The sequence below is a fragment of the Quercus suber genome, unplaced genomic scaffold (assembly GCF_002906115.3).
Source record: "Quercus suber isolate HL8 unplaced genomic scaffold, Cork oak 2.0 scaffold_254, whole genome shotgun sequence".
In the NCBI taxonomy this organism is placed as follows: Eukaryota; Viridiplantae; Streptophyta; class Magnoliopsida; order Fagales; family Fagaceae; genus Quercus; species Quercus suber.
This window is the reverse complement of record NW_027069710.1, coordinates 277,523-290,719: the sequence shown is the minus strand read 5'-3', so window position 1 is coordinate 290,719 and position 13,197 is coordinate 277,523. Positions and strand designations below refer to the sequence as shown.

Genomic DNA, 13,197 nt, shown 5'->3' with positions numbered 1-13,197 from the left:
TTCAATTCAGTCCTATTATCATCTTCTTTTAATATTACTGTTAAAAGTTTAAAACGAGACCCAAAAATGATGTCACTTTAAAGATTACAAATAGTGCAATTCTAACAAAGATTAATAAAATGACTAAATTGAATAAAATTAAAAGTTAAATAACTGAATTGAATGAAAGTAAAGTTTAAAAACTGAATTAAATTTTATCAAAGTTAGATGATGCTACATGGTATAGATGCCATTTTTATATAGTGGAGAAAACTCAAAGTAAACTTTGAATACATATGTGTGCATGGTTTTCAAACCCAGACCGTAAAAAAAAAGAGGTTCAAAATTTTTAAAATCGAACCAAGGTCAAATCGAGATCAACCGCAATGACATCATAATTAATTTAATAATTATTTAAAATGTAAATAAATATATTAAATTAATACAAATACAAAATTTGACTAAATTAATTCCTATATAAATATTGTTATCTATATTTCAAATGTATTTTTCATATTATATCTTTCATAAGATAAATATTGTTTAAGTGTTGTTAAAATACATGTGAATGAAGAAGTATATATTGTGCAAACGCGTGTTTGTGGTGTTTAAACAATAAAAAATATTGTTTAAACAACAATACCAAACTAGTCCTTACTAATTAAAAAAAAAAAACGTAGTTAAATCACTTAATTAAACCAAATAGTAAACCATTGTTATCAACTTTAAATATAATAGAAAATATTATTAAAATATTAAATAGGACAGTTGATGAACTTAAAGCCACTGTAGTAGTTGTTTTTCAGAGCCACTGCTTTGGAGAGATCAGATCGCTCGTCGACTGGTGGTTGCAGCGGTCGGCAAAGCAGAATAATCACGTGATACATTTTTGGAGTTGAAAATTTGGTAATCATATATGAGTAAAGACAATTTGTTGTTGTCGGTTTTTTTTAAGTAGTCACTAGTCAGTAGTAAGGTGTTACGAATTACGCGTGTTAAAAAAAAGTGTATAAGACCCTTTCGGCGTTCCTAAGTAACATGCATTTGAATTAAGTCAAGCTTAAATATTTGAAGCTCTCAAAGAACAACGTCAAGTTCACAAAAGAAAGAGTGAGCTGAGACATCTAGAGTAAAAGATATGAATTTCCAGAACAAAGAATGTCTGTTGAAATTTATTGGCTTTCTGTTTCTTGTTGCACAGTGTCTTTCCATGGTCGAAGGAGAGGTCCATTACTATGAATTTGTTGTAAGTACTTACCATATTATATGTAGTTGTCTTTTTATCTGCACTGACTATAATAGCAAAGTGTTTTCCTGCTTATAATGATTGTAAATGTGGGTTTGGATCCGCGTTTGAGATTTACTTTTACGTTTTTTTTTTTTTTTTTAATGTTCAGTGCTGTTTGGCCGTGTTTTTTTGACATTTCTGTCAATCAATGGATCTGTGTACTATTTACGGGACTTACAAACTTCACTTTTCAGTTCTGTTTTTTATTAAAAATAGGTCTCACGGCACTATTCACACATTTAAAAATTATTTTGCTACAGTATTTTCAATTTTCAGTTTCAATAAAATAAGTTCTATCCAAATTGATCTTAAGATATTGCAAAGTTTACTATATAAGATTTATAAGCTAACATAATACTTACACTAATCACATGAAAAAATTCTGATATTTATTTATTATGTTGTTGAAATTCTTCAACTATGTTCATCATTATGTCAGTTTGTAACATTTTGTAGTAAAGTTTGAAATAATTTTAACATTTTACTTCCCAATATTGTGGGTTTGAATGGATAAGCTTATCACTTGGATTGGAGAATAATAGCTTGATTTATTTTCTTTGTTACATTAATTTAATTATAAATATATGCTTCTTATTTCGCAGCTTGCGGAGAAAAACTTCACGAAGCTGTGTAACACAACAAGCAAGTTAGTTGTAAATGGCAGTATTCCAGGGCCAGTAATACAAGTACACAAAGGGGACACAGTATATGTCAATGTTCACAATCAAGGTTATTATGGGGTGACCATTCATTGGTAAATCACTCTACATAAACACGCACATATGCGCGCGTGCGCGCGCGCACACACACACACATATATATATATATATATCAAAACAATTTTTTAACATGAGTTCTATGAACTCACATTCATAAGGGACCAAAAAAAAAAAAAAAAAACTAATGCAAGCAAAAATATTTTCATTACTCTATCTCTTGCATAAGTACTGCTTAACAAGATTCACATCTTTGGATAATTTTATGGTTCTTATAGGCATGGTGTAAAGCAACCAAGAAATCCATGGTCAGATGGCCCAGAATACATCACTCAATGTCCTATTGAACCAGGATCAAACTTCACATATGAGGTCATATTTTCCACTGAGGAGGGAACACTCTGGTGGCATGCACATAGTGATTGGACACGAGCCTATGTTCATGGTGCCATTGTTATCTTGCCTACAATTGGAACAACTTATCCATTTACCAAACCGGATGACGAGGATATAATCATTCTTGGTATGCTTATATTTTTAAATCTCTCAATTCCACTAGATTTTAATAAAAAAATTATAAAAAAAAAAAAAAAAAAAAAAATCTTTCACGTCTGTTCAATAAAGAGTCAACATCATTTTGCTCTTATGCAAAAGATATGAATGTGATGCTGGTGATGTGAGTAAAAAGTGTGTATACAGTTATTAAATTTATATCTAACCTATATGTTTAGTCCAACATGCCCAATAAAAATGGGCCAAGTCTAACATATCATATCAATCTAACATTATCTAAGACTTAAAAAAATAAATAAATAAATAAATAACTATAAGAACGGAAAAATAAAAATAGAAAGTAAAATTTCAAAATTGAAACCAGTAAGATCCAGTGATTTCCTTGTAAATAGAAGAGAGGTGATGTGGACAATAACTCTACTTCTTATCCCAGCCACAACTTTTAACTTTCAACCATTTCTTTTTTTTACTGTTTTTTCTTTTCCTTACTTTTTCTCCTTCATCTCATTCTCCACTTATTCGTCGGTTCTCTCTTTCTTCCATAGAATGACAATTTGTCCAACCAAGCTTCAGTTTTGATCAACCCAACTAAAGCAGCACCGCTAGTTCCACCACCACGCCTCTGTTAACCTCTAGTTCATGGTTTGTTTGTTTGTTTTTTTTTGTTTTTTTTTGGTTTAAATGAAAAACTGCATAATGAACCATTTCGGGCTGAAATACATTTTTCGACCGGAATGGCCAAAATGGGCCGAAATGGCTGGTACCTTCCAAAATGGTCCGGTATTTAGAGCAAGACGAAATGGGGGGTGTTTTCTGTACGATAATGAGTTCCGGAACGGAAAATACTGGCCCTACCAGTCGGTATGAAGTTATTAAATACGATTTTTGTTTTTTTTTTTTTATAAGTTATCTTATAATTTATTATACTATTTTTATAACAAAAATCTTAGTTTTACATGTTGTGCATTCATAATGTGATTTAAAGTAGTTTTTGTTCTATTATTTTAATATTTTTTTCTTTTGTTCATTAAATTTAGAAGTTCTTTAGGTGTTGTAGTTTGACTCCCTCCAATTCAATCCACCACGTAGCTTTGGAAATTGTAACTATTTACAACGAATTGTATTGACTAATAAATCAAATTGTTAAATTTATCTTGAAGAACATAAAGTACAACACATGAGGAATTAGAATTAAATTTTGTCCATTATTAATTTTTTAAAATTAATACGTGATTGTTGATTAAACAATGTATGGCACGACCGCACGAGACTAATTCTAATATGTTAAAAATTCATGTTCAAATGAATGAAAAGCAAAATGAAACTTGATTGTCGAGAGCTCTCTTATTGGATGTATGAACCTACTCTAAGCCTTCTCGTATGTCCAAAAATCATGTGTCATATATCTACAGTCTCCACGCCTTTATCTTTTCCTCTATATATAACTGCCTGTGTTGGTCAATGAATGAATAATATTATGCTAGAGTATTTCTGATTAAGTTTTGTTGAAAATGCAGGTTCATTGTACAGGGGAAATTTAAAATCCGAATTGGATTACGCCCTAATATATGGCGATGATCTGCCACACTCTATTGGTTACACCATAAACGGCGAACCAGGTGATTTGTGTCCATGCTCCAAAGGTATGATAGCATATTATATTTTAGATTTTATAGCTCAGAAATTCTCTGAATTAAGATCTTCTTGAGTTCTTTAATTTTGGTCTTATATATTTTTGTAATAAAAGGTTCAGATTAAATCATGTCATCAATCTACTAGCAAGAATCTTAAAATAATAATGTCACATTTAAAAGAATCAATTAAATTGATACGTCATATTTTGAAATTTTGATTTTATTTTTAAATTTTCAAAAATTGAAAAACTTAAATCCAAGACTCAGTCTTACGTGTCGATCTCTAACCGGAGGCAAGTTTATGCTTCAATTTTTACTTGTTTCGCAGTCTCAGTATCTCTCAATTTCACGTAAATCTATGAGATTGAAGCTGAATTAGCTTTCTTCTTTCATTTTTTAGTTTTTAATTGCCTGAAAATACGGATTTGCGTGTGCTAAATAAAATTTTCATAAGAACAACAAGAGCTTAACTAAATGCAAGCAGACTCGAATGAACTAGCTAGCACAACAGAAGTATAATTAAACACAGCTGTAATTAATTCTGAGTTTCAAGCATATAAAAATGCTCCAAATTGTAATGTTTTCGAGATCTAATAATTGAGCACTAATTGCAACTAGGGATGGCAATTTTTATCCATATTCATGAACTTACCCATTAACCAACTAATTTGGATAAGTCTTAACTTAACCTATTTGAATATTTGGGTTGAATGGGTAAAGACCCATTATGTTATTTAATTATATGGATCTTAATGGATAAACCCACAAATACTCACTAAAACCCATCTAAAATTTAAATAAGCAACAGAAAATCTAAATTTCTAGAAAATGACCGAAATATTCCCGAAACCTAAAAAAAGACTAAAATACCCCCTGAAACCTACAAAATGACCAAAATACTCTCGAAATCTAAAAATCACCAAAATACCCTCCAAAACCTAAAAAATGATCAAAATACCCTTGACCCATTAGGGGGTATTTTGGTCATTTTTAGGTTTTGAGGTATTTTGGTCCTTTTGTTAGGTTTCAGAGATATTTTGATCATTTTAAAGGTTTCATGGGTTTTTTGCTAATTTTACAAATTTGGGGGGTTTTTTGGTCATTTTAGTGGTTTTTGAGCATATTTGGTGATTTTAGAAATATCATGGGTATTTTGGTCATTTTAGAAGTTTCATAGATATTTTTCTCATTTTAGAGATTTTGGCGATATTTTGCTCATTTTAGAGATTTTGGGGATTGTTGAGGGAGAAATTGATGCCTTTGAATAAAATATTGGGAAGCAAAGCCGAAACTCAACTATGGGCTCTTGAGACGATGCCCTAAGGCTTTCGGTGTGATGACAAGCCTATCCAAGCGAGAAATAAATGCTGCACTTGAAAAAAATAGTAACAAAAGCCCAATAAAAATACTTTACAATACTTAATTAATACGATAGTGGTCTTGTTCTAATAGTACAAGGGAAATAAATTCTCTAGTAGTAAGGGTAAAATTACACTTAAAGAGTCCAAAAAGATAAATTCTCCAGCGGTAGGGGCGAAATTACATAGTCCAGAAAAATAAATTCTCCAGTAGTAGGGGTGAAATTACACTTAGAGTCCAGCAATCAATGATTAAATAAATTTAGGGTAGTGTTAACTTCTGGGAGTCATTGTGTGTCTTGATTAGGGGAATTTATTGTACTTTCAACCATCATTACATCAATATGAGGGAAGAATTTCATTGTTACAAATACATTATATCCTTCAATAGTAAAACAAAAGGTAAAAATTAGAGGTTCCATAAGAAATGGGTTAATTGGCGTGGTATGAAGGGAGAGAGAAATCCTAGCTCAGTGCAGCAATTACTAAACTAAGATTTTGGGGAATATATAAATATAAAGCATGAATGGAGTAATGTGAGTTGTTTTGAGTGAGTGGGATGGAACTAATGCTAAGGTTAAGGCTTTAGTGAGTAGTGAATTGTTTGTGACTGATTAGGGAGCATTTATGAGTTGTGGATAAGCAAAATTAAGAAAGGAATGTCTGAGGCTAGGTGAGTATGGGCTAAGGGTAATGAGTTGTGAGCTTGAGGAGAGCTGAACCACAAGCAAAATGTTAAACAAATCAGAAGTTTTCAAAGGGAGTAGCCGTGTATTTGTGGGCTGGGGTGCTTATGTTTTTATAGTGGAGTTTAGGGAAGCATTAATTAACAAGAATCCAAAAAACGTAGGACTGATCAGGGGTAGGGAATCATGCTTAATCATCCTAGGATTTGGCGAGATTTAGGAGATTTGCTTTTGGGGCTACCTTGCTTCTTTGGGTAATATGACACATGGTGGGTTTTTGGGGTGTTTTGCATTAAATGTCAAGATTTCTAGAGTTGAGTTTAACCAATAGGATTAAGGCAAGTATTAAGAACGAATCCTAGTGCTACAACTGAGATTTGGACCCCAAGAAGTAGGATTCAACACCCTAAGCTAGGTGTCAAAGTTTAAGTCCACTTCAAGGGGTTCTGCTGGAGATCCCTTTATGCCCTCCAAACCACATGTTCCCAATTTTTCCCCTTTAGGATTCATGGGCTTGGCACATGAACCATGCCTTAAACGTTTTTGACATTTATAGCATCAATTTGTTGAGATTTGGATAACTTGGTTTCAACCCCTCTTCCGCTGGAGATATAGTCTTGAGCAATATGATGGAGTTTCATCACCCATTTGACTTCAACTGGCCTTTGGGCACTGTTCACGTCAGGTAAAGGGTGACAGAAAGCTGATGAGATAACCCCTAGTTCATCCTCAAAGACTTGGTTCTCTAGTAGAGGCCTCTAGCTAAACCTTGGTCAAGGATAAACAAGGGCTGGTTGTCCACTTTCAATCCTCTGCCTCTTGCTGGGGTTCTTTGGATTGGGCTTGCTCATGTGGGCTGGTCCTTTTGGGCTGGGTTATGTTCACCCTACAAAATGGGCATCAACAACACATGTTGCCATTGGTTTTCATCCCTCATGGACTTTTATTCTTAGTAAATATTTTGGGCTTTCATAGATACTTGTAATGGGTCCTTAGGCAATGAATTGTAATATTGGAAATAATGGGATAAGTTTCAAAATGCCTTTGTAAGTAACATTTACTATTTTTGAAAGTGATGAATTCCACATCATAAGTAATGGTTCATGATTTCTAATAATCACATCATAATTTAAATGGTGAGCTTGTGGGATTGAATAGTTACCATGAGCTCCGAAGATGGATGTTGTGATTGTAAATGATGACCACACGTTCATGGGTTTATAATATGAGATGAATATCATAATTTTCAAGATAACTTTCTGTTGAACTTTTATAAAATGATTGCTATGGTTTTTTGCCATAGTAATGTTTAAGAAACATTGTTCATCTTTTAAATGAAATAAACATGATATTTTTTGCCAAGCATTAATATTCTCAGGCTTTTGATAAAATAATGCCAACGTAAATTGGGCTTTTGATATTACCAGTGAGAACTGGGCTTTTGATGTTGCCAATGGAAATTGGGTTTTTGATATTGCCAATGAAAATTGGGCTTTTTTTATGTTGCCAATGAGAACTAGGCTTTCGATGTTGCTAATAAAAATTGGGCTTTTTGATAAATAATTTGCCGTGGGTTTAAATCATGGGCTTTGATTATGGGATTGAATCTCATTGATAAGATAGTATTGCTATGAATTTGAATCATGGGCTTTGATTATGGGGTTGAATCCCATTGATAAAATAGTACTACCATGAATTTGAATCATGGGCTTTTTCCAAATATTGCTATGCATAAAAAATTCTTGAGTTTTAGAAAGAATGAGATTTTAACTTACTCAGTAAATAATATAGGCTTTATAAAAACTATTGCGTCTTATAATGTTTTACATTTGTAGCCCAGTTTTGTGAAGGAAAGAAAAAACGGTTGCGAGCTAGCATAATAATAGTAAAAAAAGTGTTTAGGTATGCCTAATAATTTGTTTGTGATGTTTGAAAAATAAATAGGCGTTATTTAAATAATATTAGGTGTAAAAAAAAATTAAAAAAAATAATTAAAAAAAAATCCTAACGGGGATAATTTGGATGTTCAAGGATATATTGGTAATTTTGGAAGTGTAGAGGTATTTGGGTCATTTTGGGTATTTTAGGGTATTTAGGTCATTTTGGAAGTTATGAGGGTATTCAAGTAGTTTTAGAGGTATTTGGGTCATATTAGATTAAATGGGTGGGTATTGGGTAATTAATTTATATATAAAACGGGTCATAAATTGGTAAATGGTACATTACACATCCAACTCATTTATGACCAAACCTGCTCAATTGCCACCCCTAATTACAACACATAATGTCAACATGGTATCCATTTCATTGAGTAAAATGCAAGCACATAATAAGTATATAATTTTATTTGTTATTTTTTTAGAAGAATAAGTAGATAATTTCATTGGAACAAATTGAAATTGAGATATATTTAGAGAGAGAGAGAGAGAGAGAGAGAGAGAGAGAGAGAGAGAGAGAGAGAGTGAGTGTGTGTTATGTGGGTTTGATGATTAAGATCTAAGTGATTGGGTTTGGCCGAACTCCATCTTGATCCAAGTTCTCTATAATTGTTACTGTCGAGATCTTGTTTGAGACAGGCTTGTGCCATCAATGTCAGCACGACGGTGAGAGTAGAAGTGGAGAAGGACGAGAGGTACAATAGTGAAATTGGTTCTTAGATTTGGGTCTTTTCAAGTTTTTGAAAACTAAAATAAATTCAAAAAATTCAAAATCTGACATGTTAATTTTTTTTAATTGCTAATATTGCATCATTATTTTAAGGTTTTTGTTAATGGATTAATGACACGGTATAATCAGCATAGTTAGTAAAATACGGTATGAGTTTAATATGACAAGCATTAGGACGAGTACAGTTCGACATCTTTCAAAAAAGTTCGTTTCCAAAATTCAACATAAAAATACAGAAATAGAGAAAAAACGGTATGTGTATGTTACAGGTATGTTACATTTGTTTTTTAAAAAAATAGTAACAAAAATACGTAAACATTTACCATATCTTTTTTAGATAAATACAATCATTTTTGTATCATAACCTTTTAACTCCTATCAAGTGTGATTTAATCTTTAGAACATTCATATAAAATTTAAATTTTTTGAGAACAATGCAAGAGAAATTACAAAATTTATAATATAGGTCATATAAATTGACGCATCACTAATTATAAAAAGTCATTTAAACACTCATTATTATTTTTATAAAACAACACCAATCACATTTATAGTCTCCTCAATTATTAAGTTTTTGTAGTAGAAGTAGTGCTATGTTCATAATATTTTTCACAAAAATTCTATAGCAAATCCTCGATGACAAGCTATTATTGGTGAGTGAAAAAATGATGTTAATGGTAGGCCTAAATTATAACAACTAACAATTTATTACTTAAATTTTGTTGTAAAAATATTGTAAACCTAGCATTCCTAAGTAATATGTGTTGCACTAGTTTTAGAGTATTTAAGATAATAACAATAAAAAATCCTAAACATGGATATTTTGGCACTAGGAACAATGACATAGACTTGGAATATGTGTTTTGTCAGGTTTATATTTGAAATATATTGTAAATAACTTTTAAGATCTGTTTGGAAACAACTTATTTAGATGAAATGAAAAACTTTTTATTGAAAATATTGTAGATAAAACTAAAAGTTAGCTGAAATAATATAGCAGAACCCATGAATAGTATCAAAAGGAATAGTATCAAAAAATACAATAAAACTTATAAATAGTAGTAAAAATAAACTAAATAATAAAATAAGCTGTCTAATGTAAGCTTATCCGAAAGTCATCCTTAGGCTCATTTAGTGTTGAACATGTATTCGTTTTATTGAGATTTTTTAATATTTTATACTCCTTGTCTGATGCAACAACCAACAAGTTTCAATAAAAAGCTGATTTTTAAACATTTAACAAACCCGAATGTAACGAGGCGATTTTTACACTATTCGTATTTAACGCTTATTGTACATCTAAACTTAAAGTAACGCGTTTAGTTATGTAGCTTTGCAAACAGTACGTAGTTTTGCAAAACAGTAAGTAAGATGCAAGTAACTTTAATTTTAATGGATGTACGCCAATTGTTCGTGTACTTTATGCATATTTACGAATTGTGATAATCAGAACCGTTTATTATAAAATAAAAGGCCAAGATTAAAATAACCCTATGTGATAGAATTCCCTAGAATCTTAGTCCAAAATATCTACCCTGTTGGATCATTTTGTTACAGAAAAGTCTAAATCTAAGACGAAAATTTTACAAACTAAACTAATGTGGTAATAAATAAGATGAGAAATGCTAAAAATGAGATGGAAAATGTTAAAGGTACTACAAGTTTTGTTAAAGGGCTTTATGTAGCAAAACATATATGGCAATGAATGTGATTGGTGGGTTTCAATTAACTCATAAATATTCATTTGAATCACCTCTTTATAATTTATGACTCATTAGTTTGTAAGCTCAATTTAGTAAACTTGTAGTACTTGCAACATTACTCTTAATGAGATTTGTTTCACTTCAATAAGATAAAGAAAATTTTACTATATAACCTATACAAATTGATGTGGCAATAGATGTGATTGGTGAATGCCAAAAACATAATAGATGAATATCAAAATCACTTTTTTTTCTTTTCCTAATTGATGACACATTAATTTCTACCATAGTAAAAATTATGGTATCAATGGAATCACTTGTAAAATAATTACGAGTGTTTGAATTATTTTTTGTGATTAGTGACACGTTAGTTTGCAAGACCTATATGGTAAAATCTATAGTATTCCTATCATCACCCTTTGTAATATCCCTAGCATCTCTCTACTACATAATCTTTACAAGTTGACATTTTACTAATCACAAAAAAGTGGTTGCATATTCATTTATTAGGTTTTTTAAGTTCATGATCATATTTATTGTCATGTTAGTTTATAAAATTTATTTACTAAAACTTGTATATATTTAACGTTATTCATAAATAAATCACACATTGGAATTAATTGAGTCATAATCTTAATGTTGTAGAAACAACATACCGTCGGGTGGTTGATCACGGCAAGACCTATCTTCTTCGTCTAGTCAACTCAGTTGTGGCAGCAAATATGTTCTTTGCAATAGCTGAACACAACCTCACAATTGTTGGAATAGATGCAAGTTATATCAAACCCATAACTACTAGTTACATAATGATAGCCGCAGGACAAACCATGGATATTCTACTCACAGCAAATCAGACTCTTGGCCATTATTATATAGCTGCACGACAATTCTGGAGCCAAGAGGTGGATCTTACAAATTTTGACGAATCCAATGTCACCGCGATCATCGAATACAGAGGAAACTACACTATTCCATCATCTCCCTCCTTTCCAAGTACACTTCCCAATTACAAAGACTCAAGAGCTGCCATAAAATTCTCAAGTCTTCTCAGGAGCTTAGCAAGTAAAGACCATCCCGTAAATGTCCCCTTAAACATAACCACCAGAATGTATATTACAGTTTCCATGGCTGAAATTGAATGTATAAATACCACATGTACAACATCCGGTGAAGATATTACATTAGCTACAAGCGTGAATAACATAAGTTGGAATAACCCAGTTCCTACTGATGTACTGCTTGCTTACTACAGGTTTTTTCCCCTCTTTTCCTCTTTTATTTTATATATATATATATATATATATTTTTTTTTTTTTAAAATAGATTGCATTGTTTTTATAAAGAACAAAGTAAATGGATTGATTTACTTATGTAATAAGTTTATCAAACGTTGTATTGCCTTAATTAATTCTACTTCCTAATCAAGAGAAATTATTCAATAATCTCACTCATTTCACATAATAGTGAATCTTAGTAATTAAGTTTATAGTGTGATGCACCATTCATGTGCTCGTGCACCTACATGATTGGGTATACACATACACATATTTGGAGCTTGATGCCATAAGTTGGTTGTTTCTCTACATGCCTTTGCTCCCATGGTCACATATTTCATATGCTTTTCCTTGCTTACCTCACATACACGTAGACTCACACCTATGCTTTAGATACAAGTGCACACCTTTTGAGCCTTTAAGATAGCTTATTTTCCATCTAGTTGAGCAACGATATGAAGGCCAGCTACGACTGTACAGACTTAGAGGGCTAACTTCTTCTCATCCTATACCCTAACTTTGGACCTTCATGAAGTCATGTTTTGGGTCTTGAACCTATAATCAGGTGGCTACTCATTCGTCTCTTTTTAAGAGGCTCCATGTACTCTCAGGCTCATGCAGGTTTTGAATCTAAAACAACTTTTTAGGAAGATTAAGTACCGCATATCTAGTCTTTGCGAGAAGAAACTGGCATACCAATCTCTCACAAAAGGGGGTATGAATGACGAAACTTATAGGATGCTAGGCTAAATATGTTTTGAACCATGTTGTGGAAAAAACATGTATCGAGTTTCTTAAGTCTAAACCTTTGAACCATGTTGTGGAAAAAACATGTATTGATTTTCTTAAGTCTAAACCCTCACATGTTATATATATATATATATATATATAGACACACACACACACACACACACACACACACACACACACACACACACACACACACACACACACTCTCTCTCTCTCTCTCTCTCTCTCTCTCTCTCTGATTTATTGTATTGACCCTAGATTTATACTCATTACAATATTAAAAAATTATTAATTATTCTTTCAAAAAAATTTAAAAAAAAAAAAAAAAGCCATGAACCCAAATTTTCATACACGCCAAACATTCAAATTTTCTCAGATTTTCAAATCCCAACATACCAAACCAAGAAATATTTTTTTAAAAAACAGCAACCTAATACCAAAAATAAACCAATCATAAAGCCACCCAAATAGCACCCATTATCACTGAGTTCAACCACCAAACCTCCAACAACTCGTCACCAATGACTCAGTGACACCAAACCTAATTCTAGGCGACAGCTAAGGTTGACACGATTAAATTTTTGCTTTGATACCAAATTTGATGCATAAAAAATAAAAATAAAAATAAA

The 13,197-nt window shown here is 31.7% G+C and overlaps 1 protein-coding gene across 1 annotated transcript; it reads left to right on the top strand.

Annotated features, from left to right (window-relative positions):
• Nucleotides 1-951: 951 nt before the first annotated feature.
• Nucleotides 952-11,965, top strand: LOC112024336 (putative laccase-9). The gene is made up of 5 exons (XM_065781010.1): nucleotides 952-1,225; nucleotides 1,870-2,021; nucleotides 2,262-2,506; nucleotides 4,014-4,139; nucleotides 11,190-11,965. Exons 1-5 carry the CDS (start codon nucleotides 1,118-1,120, stop codon nucleotides 11,963-11,965), a joined length of 1,407 nt encoding a protein of 468 aa, XP_065637082.1. The 5' UTR covers nucleotides 952-1,117.
• The last annotated feature ends 1,232 nt before the right edge of the window (nucleotides 11,966-13,197 follow it).

What these genes read in the sequence shown, in the direction of transcription:
- LOC112024336 (XM_065781010.1), top strand. Translation starts at nt 1,118, where the DNA reads ATGAATTTCCAGAACAAAGAATGTCTGTTGAAATTTATTGGCTTTCTG. An exon ending in TATGGGGTGACCATTCATTG is followed by an intron (nt 2,022 to 2,261) that starts GTAAATCACTCT and finishes TGGTTCTTATAG; the next exon opens with GCATGGTGTAAAGCAACCAA. An exon ending in TTTGTGTCCATGCTCCAAAG is followed by an intron (nt 4,140 to 11,189) that starts GTATGATAGCAT and finishes TTAATGTTGTAG; the next exon opens with AAACAACATACCGTCGGGTG.